Here is a 27,723-nt window from a genome sequence, read left to right as displayed (position 1 = left end):
CTCAGCGCATTAAGAATGAGAAAATCACCCGTTGGCGTATCGAACTCGCCGACTTCTGCTACACCATCAAATACCGCCCGGGGAAGGATAACCTGGTCGCTGACGCCTTATCGAGGCCGGCCACTTGCGCGGGGGTTGTAACTTTGGATGGGCTGCGCACTTTGCACGGCACTATGTGTCATCCCGGGGTAACGCGCTTCGCGCATTTTGTGCGCGAGGGCAATCTGCCGTACTCGATTGAGGACATCCGCCGCATCTGCCGTGATTGCGCGATCTGTGCGGAACTCAAACCGCGTTTTTATAACCCTCCTATGGGGACACTCGTTAGGGCTACTAGACCGTGGGAGCGCTTGGCGATGGACTTCAAAGGGCCGCTGCCAATGTCGAGCAACTCTCGCTATCTGCTCACTATCGTCGATGAGTATTCCCGATTCCCCTTTGCTTATACGTGCGGGGATATGTCGGCTGCCACGGTTATTCGGTGCCTGCAGAATTTGTTTTCTATGTTCGGGTATCCGGCCTACGTGCATACCGATCGGGGTGCGGTGTTCCTGTCCCAGGAGGTGAGGGGCTACTTGCTCCAGCATAATGTCGCTTCGAGCTACACCACCCCGTACCGGCCCCAAGCGAATGGGCAGATCGAACACTTTAATGGGATTATATGGAGGGCCGTCATGCTAAGCCTTCGGACCCTCGGCCGAGGCCTCGATAAATGGGCGTGGTCACTACCTGCCGCTCTAAACTCGATCCGGGCTCTCCTATGTACTGCCACCAACCAGACTCCTCACGAACGACTGTTCCACCACCCTAGAAGCTCCGGCAGTATCCAATCTTTACCCAGCTGGCTCGCTGAACCGGGGCCCGCCTATCTCAAACGAGCGGTTCGCGCTAGCAAGTACGACCCCCTTGTTGACAAGGTGCAGGTCCTCCAGGCTAATCCCGAGCATGCTCGCGTGTTAACGGCGGATGGCCGCGAGTCTACTGTCTCCGTACGCCATCTCGCCCCATGTGGGGACGACGACAGGGATATCGACGAACCCGTCTACGAGTCTATGGACTCTATCGAAGCTTCCCCTATGGAACTACCACCGTTACTCCCGTCGTCCCCCACTCCCGTGCCCGAAGGCGCAGGGGCGCCCCCTCCGACTCCCACCTCCGGCGGCTATTCCGACGCGGGGGACTCCGGGCTTGGGAACGCCGTGCCCGGTAGATTCCGAACACGAACTGGCAGGGAAGTTCGCCGCCCCGACCGCTACGGGTGGACCGACTGACGTGGATTGACGTGACCCATTCGTTTATTGCTGATGCTTGCTTGCAACCTGCCGAGCGGCAGTATAGTTCTAACGGCGGGGAGAATGTAGTGAAATTATACCAAGGTGAACCCAGGGTGTGCTCGCTACAGAAGGGGCGTCTATAAGACCCGGGACAACCGGGGCGCGCGGACACTCCAGCGGAACTCACTGTGACATAGTCCTGTAGTTTGAATGGTATGTACGCCCCTAAATGCTGCGCTGACTGTCCTCTCTGTTGGACCATTGTTATATTGAATCGACCATTGCTGCTCATGAAATACTCTGATTTTAATGCCTGTTGCATGCATGTATTCTTACAGGATGTACTACAGATCTAAATGATATTAAACCTACCCAGAGGTCAAGTCGTGTCTGAGCTTGATTTTCACGACACGTGTTACCATGAGTTTTCTGTAACTGGAATATTCAGACTTTTTGCAGATGTGCCAGAGGATTACTCAACATACTTTGTTGTGCCTTTGGGTGTACAGCTGTTCTGACATGAGTTTTCTACATCCCGATAGGAGGTGGCTCGTAATTTTTGTTTCTACCTTGCAGAAGCTAAACTTGTCTGATTGATTCAGTCCCACAATTTTCTTAAAGCAATTGGTGTCGTTCCCTTGATCTAGGCCATTTATAATGATTTGTTCTCCATTGTAGTTGAGCTGACCTCTTCTTAACCATTACAATGGGCCTGCTTTGTCTACTCCCAATCTGTCCAACTTTTTTTTATACCTTCCTGCTCTTTTATCATTTCCCCAGTTGTTGGTGTGTATCTGTTGATATTTCATTTTATATTACTCTTTCTTCTTTTTCGCTATTGTTGGGGCTGTACTCGTTTTGGTTTCTTGTGTGACATCTTCCATTTGCACCTGTCTTTGGAGATTTTTTGCTCGGTAGGTTAGGGATACCTTCACTGGTTTGGAGTCTTCGTGCATTCGCTGGTCTGTTGCACTTTTTACATATTCAGCCTACAGTTGTCATTCTGTGCACTTGGTTGATCTCCATCAGGCAGCTACCTCTTTCTCCTCTCAGCAGGTATATTCTCGGGATGCTTTGATTTTTTTTTTGTAAAACATTTTGCAGATGTTGAGGAGTTTCCTTGTTTTCATATCTAGTTATTGATTTCTAATTGTGTCCAGTTTATTATTCTGCAGGTGCACTGGATTACTGGTACTGCATGTTGGTTTATGGCTTTGATTTTGTTCCTTGGAGAAAGGTATGTTTTCAGGATCAACCTTGTTCTACACAGGTATTCTTTAGTAATTGTTTTGTGCATTTGTTCATATTGTTCGGTAGCATCCTCTTTTACATCCCTTCTGTTCTGTCTGTAGGCCACCTTCTTGTGTTAAGTGATGATGTATCATTTCTTTGGTGAATCCCATCAGAAATTTGTATGTTGTTGGCAGACATTTTTATTGGTCTGTTCTTGTGAGGTAGTTGGGTCTCTTCTGATTTTGGGATGAGGAAGTTGTTACCTAATGTGAGCCACTTATCCGAGGTCCTTGGAGAAGCTTGTTGAATGCTCAAGTGTGTGGAGAGCATCTAGTTGTTTTAACCAGAAGTTTGGAATTCCGTCTGGGACTGGGCTTTTAGAGTTTGGCATTTTTGCGAGTTGTTTGATTTTTTCTTCATTAAATATCACTGTCGGCTTTTCCTTTTGATGGTTTTTTTTTTCCTCCAAGTTTTGGATCCAATCTGCCTCTTCGTTGTGTTATTTTGGGTCCTCATAAATTTCTTTCCAGAAATAAATTTTTGAAGTTTATCTTTCTTGGAGGGATTTGATACGTTTTGCTTTTGTTCCATAGTCGGCGGTACAATATTTTGAGGTTATTTTCATACATGCGATTTTGTTTTCTCCCTTTGCCGACTTTGTCATAGTTTAAAAAAATCTTTATTGCGATCATCTCTATTTTGATCTTGCTTTCAGCAGCCATTACCTCTAGATCTTTATTTCCAATTTTGTATTTGTTTTTTTATTTTTTGTATGCTTCTCATTAGCTTTGGGCTTCGTTTTCCCCTTATAAATTACTGTATTTTATCCCATTCCTTTTCTCAGTTGCTCCCTTTGTGTTTCTAGCCTCCATTTCCATGGTGTTGTCGGTCTCTGTCTGTATGGGCTAATTTGCTCTTCTTGCGGTGTTGTTTTCTTGTTGTTTTTTCTTGTATGAGCAGTACCGCTGCAAAGCTCACGGTGTTGAGATCCTTTAATGGGGATGATTTTGGTACCAATCTCTTGAGTGCTTTGTTGTTTCTCCCAACCAGCATTTTTGTCCATTGTTTGTTTTCTATCACATGTAGTTGTGGTCTTTCCCTGAATGGTGTCACTCTCATCTCCACTATTTTGTTTACCACCTATTCTTCTAGTCTTTGCTGTTCCTCATCATCCTCATCCTCCTCTCCTTCACCTCCCTGTTACCCTTCGTCCTTCTGCCTGCTATCTGCCATTCTCCTTTTTCATCCCCTCCAACTGTGTAGCATTTTCACTCGGTCCATGACTGTAAGTCGGGTCTGTTCTCCCTCCCCATTAGGGTGGTTGTGTGTCTCCTTCCCTTCTATCTCGCCTCGCCTTCACCACTGGGTCGTGAATCTGGCCGTTGGGTCCCCAGTGACGCTCCGCATTCCAAACCCTTGCTTTGTCACGCAGCCCCTCCCTGCGCCATTGCAGCCACTTTTCCACCATCCCTCTATCCACCCCCTGGCGAGTGTTTGGCTCCCATACTCCCCATATATTCTCCTTGGGTTCTAGCCTTCACTGTTATCCCTTTTATTTTTTATTTTTACTTGGGAATGTATGTGCCATTGACGAAACTTTTTCAATATTTTGAATGGCACCGTCTGCTCTGATGGTCAATCTGATCTTCAGCGGGTCCATGAATCTAGCTCCCCCACTGTTCATGTCTTGAATGGACTTTACAGTCGTGAGTGGCGTCCTTATCCTCTATGCTCCAACATTCGTTTCTCAGGTTCCTCTTGTTCAGCTTCGTTTTTGAGACCGGTAGCACCTCCACAGCCTTTTGACTTGGTGCAAATCTGTGTCCCCTTGAGTTGGTCTTTCTTCTCACTAGAAGAGTTTACATGCTTCATTATTTGAAGTGAGCATTCTGCCTGTGGAGGTGCTACCGGTCTCAAAAACGAAGCTGAACAAGAGGAACCTGAGAAACGAATGTTGGAGCATAGAGGATAAGGACGCCATTCACGACTGTAAAGTCCATTCAAGACATGAACAGTGGGGGAGCTAGATTGGGGGAGCCTCCACGGTGCTGCGATACAGACTGAGTATAAGGGGTCTGTTTCCCATAATTAATTTTATTTGCCTTTATTTACAACACATTTTTGCCACTGATCATCTGGATTAACTGAGGCCTGGCCTTATCACTGCTATTGTGCTGGGGGACCTCAGCGTCTTCATACCTGACCCTCTTGCAACTCTGTTAATTGACGACGACGCATCGTCATACTCTTCCACAGACATAATATCATTATCACCACTACCTTGTGCTATCCAAGGAGATGGAGTGTGACCCACTGGCCCAGTAACTGAAAGTTCAGAGAGAGAGAGAGAGAGAGAGAGAGAGAGAGAGAGAGAGAGAGAGAGAGAGAGAACAAACGAGAGAGAACATGATGCACAATACCGGAAGAACCAGAAGCACCCTCGACTCCTCTCTCCACAATGGCCGTCACACCGGCGAGCTCACAGTTGACCTTGCAGCCGGCACCTTAAAGCAAATTCACACCTAACAGTGGTGGCACCAAGGCTTTCAGAACAATTACCAATATGGCGGCGCACACAGAAGGAAGACAACGCGCACTGATTGGTTGAGAGGCGACAAACTCAGAGACATGCTACGATTGGCTTTCAGCAATGTAAACACTAGCAGTGGTGTTTACGGTCAACGTGGTGCATTTAAACTGGTAACATTTGACTGGATTGATGGATTTAAATTTTTATTTTTATTTTTTTAGGTAATCAAAAATTGAATATGTCATTCGTGTGAAGCGAATCAGTGTTAAGCGGAGTCACACAGTGTGGGGTATCACTATACATGAGTAAATGTAAGCTACTTGATACACTGTCGCTACGACAGTATTCTTAGCACAGTATAGATATGGATCCTCCACCCCCTTTCCATGTACGAATCCATTCACTTCTTTACTTAATCACCTCTTTTTATTTTTGCAGATTTTCTGTGAATTTCCACGCCATGGCACTGTGTCATTGGCATTTGAACCAAAATCGGGAAACCCGGTGGCCACCCTCCAAGGGCATAGCCAGGGAAAGTTTCCAATTGGCTTGATCTTCTACCACGGTGGCGATGGAGGCCAACCAGTGACTGCTGAGGAGATGCCTTTACTCATCAAACTACACCAGACACTGCATTTTGGTGTGGAGCCATTGGCTCGTCTTGATGGGTTGGAGAGTTTGGTGGAGAACTGCTATGCTACGCCAAGACAAAGTGATCTTGAACCTGCTAAATATTTCCTCATTCGAAATGGGTGCGTTTACACCATATGACTGCAATTAAATTCACAAGACTTAGTATGATCACTATGGCTAGCATTATGTTTCTAGCATAATGCTACTGGGTCCTTGAAATGATATTTACACCTGGATAAGGTAAGATCTTTGAAATACTTATATTTCGGCTCATGAAAGATAGACGATGAATGCATATGACATGCACTGCCAGTGGGAAGGGAATGGCAAATGGATGGAAGCCTTTACATTGGAAGAGCATGAAATGTTAACAGTTGAAACAGGAGTTGACAGAAGGTAATGAAGAACTGACACCTCGTACGAATAAGGAGAAAAATACTTAAAATGTCAGCTGTGCCCCCGTGTTTTTAGTAATTTTGCTGTGCGGAGTTGAAGGCCACCAGTAGTCCATCTTTGGTCGGATTACAAAACAAAATCTTCTGCATATGAAATCCCTTGTATTTATCTTGTGCCAAGTTTGAACAAAATCGGTCCATGCATGTCTGACAATTGGTTGGGAACATGTTTAAGTAACAAAATGGCCGCCGGCCATAATGATTCCGCTCTCAAAAGCAAATGACGTGCATATGTAAACCATCATTCATTATATTATCTGTGTGCCAAGTTTAAACAAGATCATTAAATGGATGTCCGAGAAATGATTGAAAACGTGTTCAACATAATGTTTTTACGGCATAGCCCATAGGGCTAAGCAGTCTAGACAGTGTTTGTCTGTATGTATGTATGTATGCATGTATGTATGTATGTATGTATGTATGTATGTATGTCCTCTCAAACGTATACCAATCAGAGCTGAGGATCTCGTTACATGACAGGGTGATGTGATTACGTCTGATGTCATTACGGCGGTGCGGCGGCTGACTCCACACACCACCAATTTTATGCCAATTTTGTTCAAACCGAACATATCGTCGAACCTGTCATATATCAACATCGCCATGCTCTACCATAACGAGGTTTTTATTTCACAGTTTAGAGTTATACAGACTTGGCATTTAATATGGAATTTTTTTTTGTGGGGGTGAACTTACTTTTCAAGATGTCTTAGAACCAAAAGTTCATTGGAATTATGTTGAAATTATTCTAGATTTTGTTAATGTGACCTTTAAAAGAAACAAAAACCACATTTGACATTTCGAAGCAAATAAATTGATCCTTGAAAGTGATGTAAACTGATATCGAACTCAATTCACGAACAGTACTGTGTTAAACTTCTGTGCGTTTTCCAGAAGTATCTCTTTATTTTGCACATCAGCCAAAAATCGTTTTTAACAAAAACAAAAGTTAAATTACGACTGGGATTACGGACAGTAAAATTACAGTTCAGTACTTCGTGTAACCCCCACAAGCATTCAGGAGAGCACGTACACGTTGAGGCATGCTGTTCACGAGATTTGCCAAGGTTTGGACAGGAATCGCTTGCCATGCAGTTACAATAGCCTGCTGCAATTCACGCACAGAGGCAGGCTGCTGGTCCAAGTTGTCGATTTGACACGTTAATTCTGCCCTCAAGTTCTCTATCAGATTCATATCCGGGGACATGGCAGGCCACTCCATATGCTCTACACCACGGTCAGCAAGAAAGTGTTGGATCATGCGAGCACGATGAGGCCGTGCATTGTCATCTTGGAAGACAAAGTTTCCTCGAAAGGCTGCACAAACAAATGGAAGCAATGTTTCTTCCAGAATGGCCCTGTGCTTGAACTGGTTCAGGTTTCCATTCAGAACAACCAGGTCAGTTTTGCCCCCTGCATGAAAAGCAGCCCAAACGGTCACCTCACCACCTCCAGCTTGGACTCTTGGCACTATACAATCTTCGTTGTAGGCTTCATGCACTTGTCTGCGCACTCGGATGCGGCCATATTGACGATAGACCAGAAATATAGACTTGTCACTGAAGATCACGTCATTCCAGTGTCCTGGCTGCCATTGACGGTGCTCTCTGGCCCACTGCAATCGGCGCTGGCAGTGTTGTCTGGTCAGATGTGGCTTTCTCAGGGGACGCCTGGCACGATAGCCTGCTTGAACCAGTCGTTGGTTGACTAGCCTTCTGGATGGATACAGGCACATTTGTCAGTTGCTGCCACTCAGCCCTAAGCCGATTAGCTGACTTGGTACGGCCATTGCGGACTAACCGGTGCAGCTGGCGATCATCCCTCCTTGTGGTTCTGCGGGGACGTCCTGACCTCGGTATTGGAGTAGGGACACCCCTCTGAGCATTTCGTTTCAGGATCTTTGACACCTGACCTTGAGTGATGCCATACTGCCGAGCAATAGCACGCTGTTTCATGCCGGAATTTCGTAAAGCCACCACTAAATGACAAACAGCATTGTCGAGTTGACGGACTATCTCCAGGGGAAGTGGCAATAACTTTTGTACACGTGCAGCAGTTGTTTTCCACGAATACAGAACGCAACAACCCTTATATACCCGATTGTGAAGCCAATCGTCAAATGTACCTGTCCGTACATTTTGTCATGCCACCTGTGATATAATCCTGTTATTGACTTCTTGCTGCGACAGACAATCTGTGACATGGTTCTTTTAACAAAGAAATCACCGAAGCGTAAAATAAACTCACCAGATTGATATACCGAGTTCAGAAAGTAAACCCAAGTCAAGAAAAAAAAATTCCATATTAAATGCCAAGTCTGTAGATAGTCGCAGTTGGGTCGCAGGGTATTTGCTTTTCAGTTACCCCAGGGAGTGACGTCCCTTCCCTATTCGAGTCCTGGGCTCAGTTGGCTCTGGATGACAGCACCTGGTATTGGCCCCTTGTCCAGGGTAACGGATACCCACTGCCTTCTGGGGGAACCTCTTTAGGTTAAGGCTATGAGGAGGAGATTCAGATATCAAACCGCACCTGTAGGTCAGCCTGGGCTGTGCTACATTGTGGATAAATGTGCGTAACGTCAGTGGTGGCACCAATTTAGGCATCACTGTGCAGCATATACAGACACCTGTGTCAACTATGGACATCAAGGGCAGCTGTCATCATTACGCCAACTTGGCCAGTCTGCTGTGCCTACGTGGCGATGTTGCAAGACGTTGCATTCACTGCACCTGCAGCCAACGATGCTCATAGGAATAGAGAGAAGGAGAGGGATAGCACACACCTTTATCACTATAATCACTTCTCTGTGCAAGTTTAAGAGATTCGTCGAAATCAACGGCTCACACTATCATCATCATCATCATCATCATCATAATCATAATCATCACAGTTGTAGAAAATACAACTTTCAAATGCTAGATATCGATTGAGGGTCGCTTACCTGCAGTGGGCACAAGGCTGCACTTATTTTTGGATATTTTCATATGCAGACACTTTCTGATGGTTCTGTGATTTTTCCCGGTGTGTCCACTTCGATGTCCGTCGGCATGCAGAATTCCAGCTTTCGACGTCACCCAGAAGGTACCGAACATTAATATCAGTCAGTGAGTACTTGAAATGAGCTTTATTTAGTGGAGATAAATATTTTTGTTGTAGAATAGAAAGGACAGGGCTAAAAAATAATTTAACATCACCTTGACACCACTTATAAGTTGTAATAGTGTTTTCTCATTGAAATACAATCTGCTTTGAAAGCACAAAGGAAGTAGAACACCAAATTCACATATATTTCAAGCATCACCTTTTGTACTCCAGTTGATGCCATCCAGACTTCATCCCACAGAATGCGACAGATACCTTACAGGTGTGATCCTTAATGAGAATCCAAGCCGTTCTCGACACCTAGACACCTTTGGCTTCAAATCCCATAATTGTTACAATATACAGTACGTGTACTGTACCTCGATTTATTTACTTAAAACATAATTTGTTTTGAAATACATTCTTACTTTCACTGATATTACTTCCATTCGTCATTCGTTTGCTCTTTTACTTGGTTTTAGGATGTTGCAAGTCAGGCCAACTCGTGTTCTCAAGCCATGTCAGCTGCTGCTGCAATGTTAATTGCAATGAGCGTGATATAATTAATATTCAATGTTACCCTGTTAAGGCTATTTCCCTGGCAGCAAATGTAAGAAGATTATCCTGGAATAGATTAATTACAGGAATGATTTGATCGTTTGGAGGGGAGCGATATGTGCGGCATTGTGAGCACGGGAAGCTGGTGTTCGCCCGAACTAGCGAGCTCAATTGTGGAGTCGCAATGCACTATTTTGGGAATGCCATAGGTGGTGTAAATTGGATTGTGCTAATGGTAAGTTCATGTCGTTATCGACACGACAGCTTCACTCTGCTGGTGCTAAACTGCAAAAAGTTGCCCGGCCCTTGTCGGCAAGTCGAACATTTCACAAACTGTTACAAGTTTTTAAACCGTTCCACATGACCATATCTATACTAGAAGAGGGATGTCTGTCTGTCTGTCTGTTTGTATGTGTCGACATTTTTCTCAGAGATGACCAAACAGATTTTTGCCAAACTTTCAGACATTCATCATTGAGTGCCGAGGAGTGTTTCAGGCCAAAAAAACTTTTTTTTTGGAAAATTAAAAAAAAAGTTTGAGTTTGGGGATTTAAAAAAGAACCCGCTCTATGGTTGATATGCTCATTATGGAAACTTCTTCTATCGCTCTATTGTTCATTATGTAAACTTCTTTAGTATGTAGCACAAGGCTGTGGGGTAGCATCATTGGCTGGGGTCGCAGCTGTGCCGCTGATGTAATGTCCTCTGCTAGACTAGACGGATTTCTGAGAAATGTGAATGTTTCGGTGCATTTTGGGGTAAAAGTTGGGAACCTCACTTTTTAACATAATTAGGGTATGCTGAATTCGATTAACCCGGTTCCCAAGCCGAATTCTGAGTTTTTGACCTAATTAGCATAAACAAAATGGCCACCAAATTGCCATTTTTGGACAATTTCTTTGAACAAGCATTTATATATCATGTATATACATGCAGCTCTTTTACTTTAACTTTACAACTTTTACCCCAAAATGCACCGAGAAGCTTATACATGGCCTTTTTCATAAACCCGTCTAGTCTATATTATGGTTGGCGACATATTGAAAGAGACATTCAAACTGATATTGAAATTGGACACTATAAAATGGGAAATGGTTTTAATAAGACAATGTTTCATACAACCATTTATTCTAAAATTAAGTATACATGGCCACGAAGCACAAACATTAAGCAATGTCACACATGTTGTTTTGCCAAACTACATCAAATTCATACAAGGGGTCTGATCATCACTCTGTTGCTGACACACACACACATTGATGTGCACCTCAACTCTGAATAGTGACATTTGCAGCGTCGAGTCTTGCATTGCTTCTGGCATGCACAACAAATCATCTCGAGGCAACTTTCTGGGATTGGATTCAGTGACATCAGAATAAGCTCGAGTCCTGAATCACCACGTTTCCATCCCATTTCCACAGGTGCAGGAAGGTCAGGTAGGGCACAATGAGCATTTCTCCATACCATGACTTGATAGTGTACTCGCATCAAATGGAAATGAAGAGCATCACTTGTCGGTGACATTGCTTCTGGTTTACCAGTCTTGGAGAACAACACATGTCGTGCTGAGTGAACCAACAGAGGTTGTTCTGTGCACATTATATATTTTGCAGAGGAACACTTCTGCAGATTTGATTGTCTCCTCTGTGAGTTCAGCAATGCCCACGTTCTTCAGCAGTTTATTAAAAACAAAAAAACCCCTCAAAATTCGCGTTGGGAACCGGGTTAATCGAATTCATCACTAATTACCCTAATTATGTTAAAAAGTGAGGTTCCTAACTCTTACCCAAAAATGCACCTAGAAGCTTATACATGGCCTTTTTGCATAAATCCGTCTCGTCTATGCTGGTTAGGGCAAGATTTTATATTTTTTTCATGGTGCCGGCAATAACTAGCATACTTTTTGCGAAGGACACCGTGGGATCTTCAACGTCCACCAACTAATGCCAGCAGAGGGGCTGCCAGTTTAACATCCATCCAAGTGTCGGCACACACAACGATGATATATATATATATTTTTGTATACAGGATCGAGGTTCGTGAAAGAGCTAACATTTATCACACAAAAAAATCAGACACACAAAACATATAATAAGGGGAGCGGTAGACAAGATGGGGAGAGAAGGGGAATCACACAAACACAACATTTGAGAGCATGGACATCGGGAGATCTGTGGGAGGGAGAGGGCTTGGGGGGAGGATTCGTGGGAAGGGGGTGGGAGGGGTGGGAAAAGTATGAAACACAAGGACACTGCAAGGACCTCCAGGAAGGAAATTGGTATTTCAAAAAAAGTGAATCTGGGATGATTTACCCTGCCTTGTGAAACATCGGATGACAGATTATAGCTGGGTCGGAATTTGAACCCAGGCTAGAAGGCTTAGAGGTGAGTATGCACACATCTAGGCCATCTTGCCAGCCCTCATGCTTTCCTACTACTTCTTTAATAGCCTCAATTATTTCCACCTTATAATGGGAATGGCGGGGGTGGCGTTCGGCCCAAGTCTTAACAAATCGGCTGGCCAGGCGAGGGCAGACGTTAGACTGTAATTGATTGCTTCTGCCACCGAAGGTTGGCAAAGGTTATGTTTTCAGCCCTGTGTGTTTGTCTGTCTGTCTGTATTTGTGAACAGGAAATCACTGACAGAGAGACAACAACAGAGGTTCCAGGTTTGCGAGACCAACTTGGTCAGGAGGATTATGGGCGTAAAGAGGGTGGATGGAAGGAGAATGGATGAATTGAGGGAGGAGATTGGGCTACAAATGAGCTTGGCGGGGAAATTGATGAAATGCGGCTGAGATGGGCTGGACACTTGGTGCGGATGGGGGAAGAAAGAATGGCAAAGAGAGCAGATTGGTTGAGGGAGCAAGGTAGGAGGAAAAGAGGTAAACCATGGTTGAGGTGGGAGATTGTGTGAAGAGAGATATCAGTAAGGTTGGGGTGGTTGGAAGGTGGAGAGAGTTAGTGGAGGACAGAGGGGAGTGGATGAGTATTGTGGGCAAGGCAGAGCAGCAGCTTGGTACCATCGGACCTCACCCCTTATAAGGGTAAGAGGAGGAGAATGACAACAAAATATCCCAAAAGGTTGTGGACGTATTCGGACGAAACCTGGTGGACAGGTTAGGTGTGTGACAAGAAAGAATTGATTGCATGTTGGTGAAGATCTTGATCCAGATACTAGAATGATTTTTTTTTTTTTATGTGAACAACTTTGAGCTTCACCATTGAGAGATGGGGGCCAAAAACGATATAAAGATGTTTATTGAAATTCACCGAAATAAAGCTGAGCGCCACTAAGTGTGAAGGTCTACAAAGAAAAGAAGAAGAGGAAAAACTAGCAGAACATTCACCTAGTCCTGAAACTCGGCAACCTCTTCACAGGGACCACTATGCAGGATGGGGTAACTAGGCCAGGTGGAAAAATACGTTTCCACCAGCAAACCATGCAGCAGTGGGTTATGTGTTACAAGTCCCAAAAGACTGACCTGACAGGGGTCAGCATGATATTTTTTTTTTAAGTTATAGATGGATTCAGATGAAACTAGGTGGATGAGTTGAGTTGGTTCGGTGACAAGAAGCGATTAGATTTTGATTCAGGTCCGGATCCAGATCCGGCCTGTCAGTGGATACAAAACATAACCTGCTCAGCCCAGCAGAGGTGTGCTCTCTACGTTCTACCCAGTACGTTCTCATTTTGGCTGTTTTGCAAATTTGCTTAAAGTACTCATGATAACTCACCTAATCTTTAGGAAAGTTTCCTTTAACCTTCACCAACTAATGCTGCCGGACGGGACATCACTGACGCACTTTGTGATGCAACTCCCTCCCTGCCTTATAGTCAGGTCTGGAATCAAACCCAAGCTTGCAGCTCAAAGGAGTGTTCTACCTCTGCATCATCCCGTTGGATCTCGGGCCACGATTTTCTATTTACTGAGAACTAATTGCTGTTAAGCTATTTGGTAGAATTGGGACCCGGAATTGCAGCCCAGTCCCGATATGAAACCAAGCCGCAAGGGGCCCTGGAACCTAACAACTGGGCTGTTTCCTCAGAAGTGGTTTTGGCTATTTTCAGGTCGACTTTTAGATACACCTGAGCTGAGTCCCATTAAAATGTTGCACAAAGTAGTCCACTTTGCCCCAAATCACATTATTACGGCGGAGCCTTTTCGGAGGGGAGTGATAAGGCAATGCCATCTGGAACAGCGTTTGTTTGTCTGTCTGTCCAGTGTATGTACAGTGCATTCAGAAAGTATTCAGACCCCTTCACTTTTTTCACATTTTGTTATGTTGCAGCCTTATGCTGAAATCGTTTAAATTTATTTTTTTCCCCTCATCAATCAACACTCAATACCCCATAATGACAAAGAGAAAGCAGGATTTTAGATAGTTTTGCAAATTTATTAAAAAGAAAAAACTGAAATATCACATTGACATAAGTATTCAGACCCTTTGCTATGACATTTGAAATTTAGCTCAGGTGCCTCCCATTTCTCTTGATCATCTTTGAGATGTTTCTACACCGTGATTGGAGTCCACCTGTGGTAAATTCAATAGATTGGACATGATTTGGAAAGGCACACACCTGTCTATATAAGGTCTCACAGCTGACAATGCATATCAGAGCAAAAACCAAGCCATGAGGTCGAAGGAACTGCCTGCAGAGCTCAGAGATAGGATTGTGTCGAGGCACAGATCTGGGAAGCCTACAAAAAAAATTCTGCTGCATTGAAGGTTCCCAAGAGCACAGTGGCCTCCATAATTCTTAAATGGAAGAAGTTTGGAACAACCAGGACTCTTCCAAGAGCTAACCGCCCGGCCAAACTGAGCAATCGGGGGAGAAGGGCCTTGGTAAGAGAGGTGACCAAGAACCCGATGGTCACTCTGGCTGAGCTCCAGAGATCGTGTGTGGAGATGGGAGAAACTTCCAGAAAGACAACCATCACTGCAACACTCCACCGATCTGGGCATTATGGCAGAGTGGCCAGACGGAAGCCTCTCCTCAGTGAAAGACACATGAAAGCCCGCTTGGAGTTTGCAAAAAAGCAGCTAAAGGACTCTCAGACTGTGAGAAACAAGAATCTGTGGTCTGATGAAACCAAGATTGAACTGCTTGTCCTCAATTCTAAGCGTCATGTCTGGAGGAAACCAGCCACCGCTCATCACCTGCCCAATACCATCCCAACAGTGAAGCATGGTGGTGGTAGCATCATGCTGTGGGGGTGTTTTTCAGCAGCAGGGACTGGGGGACTGGTCAGGGTTGAGGGAACAATGAGCGGAGCAAAGTACAGAGATATCCTGACTGAAAACCTGAAACAGAGCGCTCAGGATCTCAGACTGGGCCGAAGTTTCACCTTCCAACAGGACAATGACCCGAAGCACACATCCAAGACAATGCAGGAGTGGCTTAGGGACAACTCTGAGAAGGTCCTTGAGTGGCCCAGCCAGTGCCCTGACTTGAGCTGAATCAAACATCTCTGGAGAGACCTGAAAATGGCTGACCACTGACGGTCCCCATCCAACCTGACAGAGCTTGAGAGGATCTGCAGAGAAGAATGGCAGAAAATCCCCAAATCCAGGTGTGCAAAGCTTGTCGCGTCATACCCAAGAAGACTCGAGGCTGTAATCGCTGCCAAAGGTGCTTCAACTAAGTACTGAGTTAAGGGTCTGAATACTTATGTCAATGTGATATTTCAGTTTTTTCTTTTTAATAAATTTGCAAAACGTTCTAAAATCCTGTTTTCTCTTTGTCATTATGGGGTATTGAGTGTAGATTGATGAGGGAAAAAATGAATTTAAACGATTTCAGCATAAGGCTGCAACATAACAAAATGTGAAAAAAGTGAAGAGGTCTGAATACTTTCTGAATGCACTGTATGTATTGTTAGGGATTTAATTAATTAATTTAGCCTTGAATGATTTGACAAGACTCAATAATTAAGGTCTAAACTCGTTTCAGAAGACAATAGTTGATTTTAATGACACATGGGAGTCCTCAATTAACTTCTTTTTTTTTCTTTTTCTTTTTTTTTGGATACTGAATCGAGGCTCGTGAAAGAGCTAACATTTACTTCACAAACAAATCAACCAGACAAACAAAATATATAAAAAGAGGGAGCGGAAGACAAGATGGGGAGAGAAGGGGAAGCACACAAACACAACATTTGAGAGCAGGGAGATGTGTGGGAGGGAGAGGGCTTGGGGGGAGGAGGCGTGGGAAGGGGGGGAGGTGGGGTGGGAGAAGTAAGTATAAAACACAAGGCCACCAAGGACTTCCAGGACAGAAGTTGGTATTTCAAAAAAGTGGAATTGGGGTGAAATTAGCGGGGGTAGAAAAGATCAAGGTTTTGGATGGGGGAAGATAAGAGATGGTGGTGAACAGCTGTTTTAAAGACCTGGAGGGTGGAGTGGGATTGAAGAGAGTGAGGGAGTTTGTTCCAGAGGCGGGAGAAAAGAGGAATGAAGGAGTGATGGTGAGCAGAGAGTCTTGATTTTGGCAGTTTAACCATAAGAGGGTTGCAGGAAGATCTTGTGTGACCTGCACGAATATTTTCGGGACAGAGCCCAGAGAGAGCTGGGGGGGGGGGGGGGGGCAGGGCCAGAGAGGAGTCCGTAGAAGACAGAAAGCCCACCAACCTGCCTGTGATGAGTTAGTGAGAGGCCCTTGGAGTTAGCTTCATCGCGGGAGATTCCAATGATTCTGAATGCTTTGGTTTCAACAGCGTGAAGACGAGCTAGGTGTGAGGCAGGAGCACCAGCCCAGAGGGGAGAGCAGTATTCCATTGAGCTGCGGATGAAAGCCTTGTATGTGGTGAGGAGCTCAGGTGTGCCAAGTAAGGACTTCGCACGACGGAGGATGCCCAGTCGGCGACTGGCTTTGGAGGCCAGATTTGAAATGTGGTTTTCCCAGGAAAGATCATGACAGATAGTGAGACCCAAAAGCCTGAGTGACAGAACTTCTTGGAGAGGATTATTCAGAAAGTGGATCGGAGGGTCGTCCAGTCGGTCTTTTCGGAGAAACATCGTAAGAGTGTGAGATTTGTCAGGATTGAAAGACATGTTCCACTTGTTTGCCCAGTCTGTGATTTTGTCCACGTCTGCAGAGAGTGAGGAGCCTGCAGACTGCCGATCTGAGGGATGAAGAATGGAGCGACAGAGAGTATAGTTATCAGCAAAGAGATAGAAAGGATTTTCAAGAGAGTCAGAGAGATCATTGATGAAGACCAGAAAAAGTACAGGGCCCAGAACACTGCCTTGGAGAACTCCAGCCTGAACAGGAAGAGGAGATGAGAGAAACCCATTCAGGGCCACACGTTGACTACGACTAGAGAGGAAGTCCGCCAGCCATGCGTGGAGATTTCCATGGATACCAAAAGAGGAGAGTTTCGTGAGCAGAGCGGGGTGCCAGACCGCATCGAAGGCACGTGATATGTCAAGGGAGACAGCTCTAATTTCATGTTTGGCATTGAGGACCTCCATCCATTGTTGAGAAAGCAGAAGCAGCATGTCCAGAGTAGAGTGACCAGGTCTGAAACCAAATTGATGATCAGAGATCAAGCCATTGGAGAAGAGGAAAGATTTCATATCTGAAGCAATGATGGATTCCATGACTTTGCTGATAATTGGGAGAAGGCTGATTGGTCTGTAGTTGCTGGGATCTGTTTTTGCACCTTTTTGTGCAAAGCGGTGATGTTGGCAGATTTCCAAGCAGATGGCAGATGACCTTGAGCAAAAGAGAGGGTGAAGAGAACAGAGAGAGGGTGTGAAAGAGCGGAAGAACAGGATTTTAGGACCCGTGGGCTGATGCCATCAGGTCCAGTTGCAGAATCAGAGTCGAGAGTTGACAGAAACTTTTCCACCTTGTCAGAAGGAAAGGACACAGAGTCCAGGAGCAGCTGGGTACGACTTGGTACGGTGGGTACAGAGAGGGATGGGTTTGGGACACAAGATTTAGAGGCAAACACAGAGTTGAGGCATTCAGCTTTTTCACGTGCGGAGTCAGCCGTGTGGCCGTTTGAGGTGAGGGAGGGGATGGAGGGGGAACAAACACCAGAAACAGATGTGACCAGACGCCACCAGGATTTGGAAGAGGGAGACAGATAAGAGAGTTCGGTCCTGAGAACGGAGAGATATTGTTTCCTGGCTCTCCTGAGGGTGGACACACACTAGTTTCGGGCTTTGTGAAAGGAAATGAGATTTCCTTCCATTGGATTTGCTTTCCAGGAGACGAAAGCAAGTTGTTTCTGGGCAATAGCCTCACCACAAGATTCCGTGTACCATGGACGGGAGGAAGGGTATGACAACTGAAGACGAGATGGGATAAATCAGTGCATGAGAGAGAGCAATTTACTTTGGAAGAATTCCCAGGATGAGTTGATGTCAGAGGCGGTAGAGATGGGAGACCAGTCCAGATGCTTGATGGCTGCTTGAGGACCGTGCCAGTTGGCCTGAGTGAAATGCCAGACTCGTCGACGCTGAGGAGGCTCTCTGAGAATGGTCAGAGAGATGTCCACTTTAACAAGCACATGATCAGATGAGCCGATTGGAGCAGAAGAAGAGCAGCAGACATTTTCAGGGAAGTTAGTCAAAACCAAGTCCAGAAGAGAAGATGCTCCGTTGACTGAGATCCGGGTCGGGAAATTGACAGATTGTGTCAGTCCCAGTGAGTCACAGAAGTCCTTTGCTGAAGAGCCATGGTTGGTGAGAGAGGTACCCACACCCATCCATCTGGCATGGTGACAATTGAAATCACCACATATGAGGAAGAGAGAGAGTTGGGATGGGTAGATAGAAGTTGGTCCATATTATCAGACAGCGAGATGTAGATGGAGTCATCACTGTTTGGTGGACGGTACAACACACATATGAACAAAAGGTGGGAGTGAAGGGGAAGGCGTAGCCAAAGGTATTCCTGGGGGTGAGGTGGAGAGAGGGCAGTGCAGGGCGAGTGAGGAAGAGAGTTTTTTTTATAAAGATAGCAACCCCACCTCCAGGACGAGGCTCAGGTCTATCATACCGGAGGAGGGAGTAACCTGGGAGAGATACCAAGGAATCAAAGACGTCATGAAGGAAGAAAGTTTCTGTTAAGCAGATCACGTCTGGTTTGTCAGAAGCAACCTGCATGGAGAGATCAGTCAAGTTTGAGCGAAGGCCCCAGGTGTTTGAGGTCCATACTGTTAAAGAAGAGGAAGGGGGAGCATCTGATACAGAACAGGGGTGGGGGGAGCGGTAGGGTAAGATTTGGAAGAGGAGGAAGAGGTAGGGAGAGCTGTTGAAGGTGTGGCAGAGATTTCAGAATAGCTTGGAGAAAGGGAAGAATGGGGCGGACAAAAGGTTTGATGGTGATTGGGTGAGGTGTTATTTGAGGAGGGGGAAGCGTGAGGAAGAAGGTTGGGGGAGATGAATGTGAAAGTTGGAAGGGGGAAGAAGCGGGGAGGATGCTTTGAGGAGGAGGGGTGAGAGGGGAGGAGTGACGGAGAGTCTCGGAGGGGAGGGGTGTGGGGGGAGTTTAGGAAGGAAAGGGCAAGGGGGGAGATTTGAAAGGGATGGGTGATGGGGAAGATTTGGAGGGGACGGGCAAGAGGGAAGATTTGAAAGAGATGGGTGATGGGGAAGATTTGGAGGGGAGGGGCAAGGGGGTAGATTTCGAGGGGAGGGGTGATGGGGAAGTTTTGGAGGGAATTGTGATGTGGAAGTTTTGGAGGGAAGGGGTGATGGGGAAGATTTGGAGGGGAAAGGGGGAAGATTTGAAAGGGATGGGTGAAGGGGAAGATTTGGAGGGGAGGGGCAAGGGGGAATATTTGAAAGAGATGGGTGATGGGGAAGATTTGGAGGGGAGGGGCAAGGGGGTAGATTTGGAGGGGAGGGGTGATGGGGAAGTTTTGAAGGGGAGGGGTGATGGGGAAGTTTTGGAGGGAAGGGGTGATGGGGAAGTTTTGGAGGGAAGGGGTGATGGGGAAGATTTGGAGGGGAGGGGTGCGATTGGATTTTGAAAAGTGTACGATTAATGGGAAACGAACATTTATTGCAAAATGAGTTTCTTGAGACCTTCGAGTCAAAGATACGTTTGAGGACGCTGAAGGATGGGTGGAGTGCTGGAGAGTTTAGGGAATGTATGAAAGAGGCACTGTAAGAGATGGAATTTTTTTTGGGAATGAATAGATTTGGTGAGCAAGCCGAAAGCATCCTTTTATAGAGGAAGAAGAAAAAGGTGTTATAGTATACGACAGAATACAGTTCTTCAGGGGACAGTTGAAACATTTTTTAACAACGTGATCACGAACAACGTGGTCGAAGAACGAACGAACAAGTAAGAACGAACAAACGGATAAGAACAGAGAAGGAAATAATTTTTTGGGTTTTTTTTTTTTGTTGTTGAGATTTTAAACAAGGAAGTATGGGGTGAAAAGACCGTGAAAAACAGAGACCGAAAGTAATTGCAGCGCAATCGAAGAACCACTGAGACAAAAACAAAGCCTCAAGCCAAAGTCGGACACGGTAGCCTACTACACTAGGCCTCAGAATACGTGACACGAACTAACCGACGATTCTGTACACAGGTATGAAAAACCAACACCGAGAATCCTATTAAAGACACACCAATAGTTACACACACCGAAGGAAAGATACAGTTTCGACAAAAACACAATTGTGAAAAATTACTTAACTTCGAAAGCGTGCGCGCATGGACAGCTTTGAAGAGACGTGACCTCCAATCTTGCGCATGCGCACCAATCATCATATGATAATCAATTCAAAGGAACACAAAAACGAATATCACCATGCCGGCTCAGAACATCACATTCAAACACACAAAATGAACCAAGTTCTCCTCGATCTTCAGCAGCATGGCTATTTATGGTCAGAGATGAAAGGACAGGTCAAAATAAGGTTTAAAGAGATAACAAGCATTACGTGATTCTTCCACATCTTGGATCAGCTTTTTCCTTTCTTCATCTTCAACTCTCGCAGCCACAAATGTCAAGTCATGAGAAAACAGAGATTCAAACATCTTACAAAAAAATAAACAGAGCCGACTCCTCCTTGAGATAAGACATGCTGTTGCATGCCTGAAGAAATCTGCTTTGTTTCTCAATCTCTCAGCTGCAGAAAAACAGGGTTGCAAAAGTTGTCACACATCATTGTTACAAGTTCTACATTTTAAATATTTTTAATATTTATATATGTATATAGGTATCGTATGAAAAGTCCTATCATATAAAAAGTATACTATATATACAATATCAGGCTAACAAGGGACTTTAACCTTCCTATTCTCCAATCAAGCTTACTTGGCTACGTGGCTATAAAACTAGCTGGCATCACAGTTCGAGCTGAATGCCTGCCTCTTAACGCGAGCCTAAATAATTGTTATATTTTCATAGAATGCAGTTAACACTGATTAATATATGTATTCATTAAGTTTACATGTTTCAATGGCAAGGTCGAGGCTCATGGAAATCCACTTGATTTACATAAATTACATATGCAAATTAATTTTTCTTCCACAGTATGTATGTATGTATTGTCGTGTCCGCAGCTGGTTAACACCAGCCTTGGACGGATGAGCCTAACCAACTTTAACCCCCGAGGCGATCTTCAATTTTGGTAGTTATTGACACACACGGGACTGAAGAACCAGGAAGCGTTTGACGACATGAAAAAATGGGTTTAATCCGAAATCCAACCAAACACACAACAAATAGAAAATGCACGATAATGATTTCGAAGAAAAGAAATGCAGACAAAAATAATGAAAATATATACAACAACAACAACAACATGCATTTTAAGGCCATGTTCCCTGCTAGAGCGGGGGTTAGCCTTGCGGTCCCCATGACAATCTTCTCCATTTTGCCCTATTTTCTGCATCTCTCCTTGTTAACCCCCTTGCCCGCATTTCTTCTTCCACCATCTTTAGCCAAGTCTTTCTCGGTCTTCCCCGTCCTCTACTTCCTTCTACATTAACTTCCATCATTCTTCTCAACCAGTCACTTTCATCCTTCCTCAATACATGACCAAACCATCTCAACCTGTTCCTCTTCACAGCATCAATCACAGGCAATATTCCCATCATCTTTCGCAATTTATCATTTGTCTTCCTCTCTCTCAACGATACTCCGCACATCCATCGAACCATTCGCATTTCCACCCTTTCCAGCCTTCGTTGCTGCTCTACGTTCATTACCCATGTCTCGCTCCCATAAATCATAACACTTCTCACACATGCAGCATACACCTTTCCCTTCAGCTTCAGCGACACTCTCCTCATCAGCACGCCACTCAGTTCCCGAAACTTCTTCCATGCACATCTCACTCGAGCAACCGTTGCCGAGTCTGATCCACCTTCTCCATTCAGCATGTCTCCGAGGTAGCAAAATGTTTTCACACCTTCCAGCTTCACGCCGTCTCCAAGATCCAACTCAACATTTCCTCCATCTGCAGCTCCCTCTGTGCACACCTTACATTTGAATGTAGCTGCCACACTGGTTAATGACCCTCTCAGACCACTACATTTTTGATGAACCCACTCAGCACACATTGTACATTGAATGGAGTTCACTCCGACACCCTTCCTGCACACAGCACACGGCCACTTCCCAGTTCTTTCCACCTCACCACATGCTTTACCACTTGCCATCACGTTTGTCTTTCCGATATTCACCTTCAGACCTTTTGTCTCCATACATTCCTTCCACTTGTTCATCTTTTCCTTCAGTCCATCCATACTTTCCGCAATCAACACCAGATCATCTGCATACAACAACTCCCACGGTAAACCCTCCTTTACGGTCTGAGCCAGCACCTCCATCACAGCTACAAATAGTAGTGGACTTAGTACCGACCCCTGATGCACTCCCACCTTCACCTCAAACTCACCACTGTTCCCGTCCTTCGTCCTTACAGCTGTGCGTGCTCTTTTGTACATTGCCATCACTACTCTGATCAACCATTCCTCCACTCCTAACTTCCTCAATGCCCATGTCAATACTTTGCGTGGAACCCTATCGAATGCTTTCTCCAGATCAACAAACCCCAAAAACAACTTCTTCCTCTTATCCATGTTCTTCTCCTGCAACTGCCTCACAATGAAAAGCGCATCTGTCGTTCCTCTTCCTGGCATAAATCCAAACTGCATTTCGTCGATCTTCACTTTCTTCCTTATCCTCCTCTCCAACACCCTTTCCAATACCTTCATTCCATGCTCCAATAACTTTATCGCTCGGTACGAGCCACACTCCAGAGGGTCACCTTTCCCCTTGTATAGAGGGACGAGGGTACTCAGTTCCCAACCCACTGGAATGCGGCCTTCTTTCACCACCAGATTACAGATCTCTGTCATTCTCTTCACACCCCAACTTCCTGCTGCCTTCAACATATCTCCCACAACTCCCATCGGCCCTCCCGCTTTTCCACTCTTCATTGCTTTTATCGCTTCCTCAACTTCCTTCTCAGTTATCTTCTCTGCCGGTCCTAAAACTGGGTTACTCTCTATGTTGCCATCCCATTCATTCTCTGTATTCAACAGCATTTCCATATATCTTTTCCATCTTCCTTTAATTCCATCTGGGTCGACAACGATTTGTCCCACTTCATCCTTCAAGCAACTCACCCCCATCACATCACACCTCTCTTTCGCTATCTTTGCACTCCTGAATACTGCTTTCTGACCCTCTTTCGAATCCAAGCGTTCTCCGAACATTTTCCTACATGCCTCCTGCGCCTTTGCTACCTCTTTCTTTGCAGCCTTCCTGGCTGCCTTATAACTTTCATGCTCTGCTGTTTCTGCTCCCGTACCCTTCGCCTTCTGCCACTCTTTGAACTTCTTCCTCTTCTCGTCAATCCTCTTTCCAACCTCAACATCCCACCACCATGTTTCCGAGTGCCTCGGTGGTCCTTTTGTCCATCCACATACCTCACCAATGAAAATAAATGCTGAGGTAAAATCCTATGGTGAGGTACCTCCACACATTTACAACCACACACACACAGGGTAAAGTAACAAAATAAGAATTCACTGGCCAGAACTTAGCTGTGGCCCCAAAATGGGACCCTTTTGGTAAGGTCGGCAGCTGTTGAAACCCTCAGCCACCAGGTGGGAAACCTGGCAAAAATATGTTGGCGATGCCGTGCGTCGAAGTCACGAAGACGGCCCTCTTTCAACTCTCCCTCTTTTCTTGTCGTTGCAACTCTTCCATTTGGGAAGGACAGCACGGCATTCAGCCCCTCAAAGAGCCCAGCAGTCCAAGCTCCCTCACGATCGCCACAGAAAAAACGCTCTTCTCAAAAGCACACAAAATAGCCAAGCCTTCTTCACTGGGACCAACCATGCGCTTCTTCTTCCTCACCCCACGTCATCCACTGCGTCACTCGAGGGGCGTGGCTTGCCGGTCCTGTCCCCCCACCCACCATACCATGTTACTCCGCCTCTCCTGGGCAGGTCTTTGCTCTGCCGTGTCCATGAAGCGTGCATAACTTGGCCGGCAATGTCATACTTGGCCGGCCGTACTGGAAAAAATGTTAGGAATGACAACAGAGAAATTCTGTCACGAACAGGGAAATTTAACGTTAAACCTTACTACTAATTAACATGTCATCATCCCTCGCATGATGAACATTTAAATAACCTTAAGCTACATTTTCCCTACTTATGTACATTGAGACGCTCCTATGCGTCACACTGTCCATACTATTTCTATACAATTCTACCTTTCCTACTGTATTCTCTACCCCCATAAATGTAACAGTATGTATGTATGTATGTATGTATGCATGTATGTATATATGCATGCATGTATGTCCCTTCCACTGGAATTTTGTCGGTTTATTCTCTTTAAAAACCATTTTCTCTGCCATGCTTGGTCCGATTGACACGAGATTTTCTCCCGAAATTTTCTCCCAGATCTCCCGATGTCCCTGCTCTCAAATGTTATACTTGTGTGCTTCCCTCTCTCTCCCTATCTTGTCACCCGCTCCCTTTATTTCATCTTATGTGTCCGTTTGTTTTTCGTACCCCGTCGCACCGCGGAGCGAAAGGGGGACTATGGTTTTCCCCTCCATCCGTGTGTGCGTCCATCCGTCCGTGCGTGTGGACGTGGGCGTGCGTACGTGCGTGCGTGCATAAGCGAAGGACCGAATTCTAATTTGGTGTGTGGGTGCAACTCACGTCAAAATCCAAGATGGCCACCACCATATATGTCTGGCGCCATGTATGTCTGAACCTTGTGAGCGGAATATCTCAAAAAATAAGCGAAGTACCAACTTCTAATCTGGTGTGTGGGTGTATCTATGCATAAGGAAGAACGCTATTGAAAATTGGGTCGCCACGTCAAAATCCAAGATGGCCGCCACCATATATATGTCTGAACCTTGTGAGCGAAATATCTTGAAAAATAAACGAACTACTAACTTCTAATCTGGTGTGTGGGTTTATCTATGCATAAGGGAGAACGCTATTGAAAATTGGGTCGCCACATAAAAATCCAAGATGGCCGCCTTGCGTCTTCCACTTTGTCAACTCGCATCACTTCACCGATGGGGGACCTAGGCATAACGCCTGTTTGGTTTTTTTTAACTCTCATGATTACGTCAGTATGATTCTACAGCTGCCCTGAATGCTAGAGGGTAATTGTAAATGGTAATCGGGGTCTACGTATCTACGGGAAGGCGTGCGGGTTGGGGGGAGAGGGAAGCGTTTGGAAGGGGGAGGGGGTTGCCCCCCAAAATGAGTATTTTTTTTGGTTTGTTTAAAGTCTCATGATTACGTCAGTATTATTCTACAGCTGCCCTGTAGCAACCATTTAAAATTGGTTTAAAATACCCTGATACTGTTTAAACTACCTTTATTCAGTGTAGCATACAGTATACTGCTTTATTCTACCTGATGAGCCCCCAGGGGTATTGTCCCTATTTCTACTTAAAGCAGGAAGTACACAGGGCCCTTTTAAGAGGTGTCACTGGGGCTTCGCAATCGTGATCTAGCGATGAGGTCCTGGAGGCCTAAACCACCTCTGCAGACAGGATCTGTGGAAGGTTCTGGTAGGTTGAGGAAAGTTCTGGTAGGTTGTGGAAGGTTCAAGGAGGTTCTGGAAGGTTATATGAGGTTGTGGAAGGTTCTGGTAGGCTGTGGAATGTTCTAGGAGGTTGTGGAATGTTCTGGTAGGTTGTGGCAGTTGATGCTGGGATTCAATGCTTTCCTTGCTGGCCTGATTGCAGTGAGTAGGCCAATAAACGTAAACGAGCAGAGAGAAGCTCTGAGCCTGCGGCTTCATGGGGGATGGAGATAGCATGAGGCTGCCATTTGAGATTGTGGTGCTCAGGCATGGTTGGGTGGGTGGATGAGGGAGGGGGCCGGGTTGGGGGGTCGGGAGGGGGGCGGCTGATCGAGCAATCTAATCAAAGTGCTCCTCAGCCACTGCCAGATGCCAAAGCAGCCTGAGGTGCAGATGGTAATGTGTGTCGTTTGAAGCTTCCTCCATTCCACACCGAGAATTTGCATCAAATTGATCTGTTATTCCGCAGGAATAAAATGCCCGCTTTACTTAAGCCCTTCCTGCAGACATCGTCCTATTTATGATACTAAGGTGTGTAATATTGTCGGTTCTCAGTCAAATGTTTCGGTCTGGGTCCATTTTGCCAGAGGTTTTCACATCGATGAGGGTCTTCTTTTGTTCAGCCACAGACGAGGTGAAATTTCCTTTAGAAACGCTTTGGCCGAGGATGATTATTCATTTCCACCATGGTTTCCTATTCGTGAGACCAAGGATGTTAAATATGTGTTGTGGGATCCACAAGGCAATGAAACCGTGTAGCGTCATATACATAATACATTGTATATAATAATGTGCTTCCTTTGAAAATCGCTCAGAGAGTTCTCGAAACGAGATGATCGCACGAGTGCAAGTAAACGCGAAACGTGTGTGTGTGTGTGTGCTAACCCCCGCTCTAGCAGGGAAAATGGCCTTTAAAATGCATGTTGTTGTTGTTTGTTTGTTGTGTGTGTGTGTGTGTGTGTGTGTGTGTGTGTGTGTGTGTGTGTGTGTGTGTGTGTGTGTGTGTGTGTGTGTCTGTGAATAAAAGGGAGATAGAATTGTGAGGAACAGAAATGAAAAAACGAGGTGTGTGTGTGTGTGTGTGTGTGTGTGTGTGTGTGCGCGCGCGCGTGCATGCAGCATGTGTGTATGTGTGTGTTTTTGTGTACATGCATGTGTGTGCGCTTGTGTGTGTGCATGTGTGTGTGTTTGTGTGTGTGTGTGCATGTGTGTGTGTATGTTTGTGTGTGTGCGTGTGTGTGTGTGTTTGTGTGTGTGTGTGTGCATGTGTCTGTGTTTGTGTGTCGTTGGTTGTTGTCACCATTTGTGGGTTTCAAAAGGTGTAACAGAGTCATCCCAGGTCTCGAAGTATCCACCTTCGTTTCAGTAAGGGATTATGATTCATGGACCAGTTTATGAAGTTTTCTTATTTCCAAAGTTTTGTTCTGAAGGGTCTTTTAAAGATCGTCACGACCCCTCGGATAGCTTCTAACTGCAGTTCATTTGTTGTAAAATTAGCAAGAATTTTTTAAAAAGATCTATGAGGTTGTTTTTATCATTCCCCTTGCTCCAATAAATCACTGGTACAATTTCAGCTCTCTTCAGCTTCCAGGATCTTTTCACTTCATTTTCGAGGTCTTGGTATTTGGTCATTTTCTTGATTTCTGCATTGTTTCGGCCAAAATCGTTGGGGACTGACAACTCGATTAGCAATGCCTTATTTTATTTTTTTATACCTCAGTACTATGTCCAATCGCAATGCTTTGTTTTCTATGTTCACGCTTGATGGGATCATTGGGTCATAGGTGAACATTAATTCCTTGTTTTCAGTTATTGCTTTTGGTTCATGTTTCCATGAGTTTTCTGTAACTGGGATATTGAGTCTTTTGCAGTTTTGCCAGTGGATTACTCGACATACCTTGTTTGTTGTGC

General features: G+C 45.3%; 1 protein-coding gene across 2 annotated transcripts in view; it reads left to right on the top strand.

Moving 5' to 3' along the window:
* Positions 1 to 27,723, top strand: part of OIT3 (oncoprotein induced transcript 3) — a 198,614-nt gene that overhangs the window by 151,240 nt on the left and 19,651 nt on the right. For both annotated transcript variants that reach the window (XM_068125476.2, XM_068125477.2), the window contains exon 8: positions 5,476 to 5,789. In XM_068125476.2, coding sequence (XP_067981577.2) covers positions 5,476 to 5,789 — 314 coding nt within the window. The remainder of the gene's footprint in view (positions 1 to 5,475; positions 5,790 to 27,723) is intronic.

The sequence above is a fragment of the Myxine glutinosa genome, chromosome 8 (genome assembly GCF_964187855.1).
Source record: "Myxine glutinosa chromosome 8, kmMyxGlut1.1, whole genome shotgun sequence".
NCBI classification, from domain to species: domain Eukaryota; kingdom Metazoa; phylum Chordata; class Myxini; order Myxiniformes; family Myxinidae; genus Myxine; species Myxine glutinosa.
Note: the sequence above shows the minus strand (reverse complement) of the source record. Positions and strands in the feature narration are given on the sequence as shown.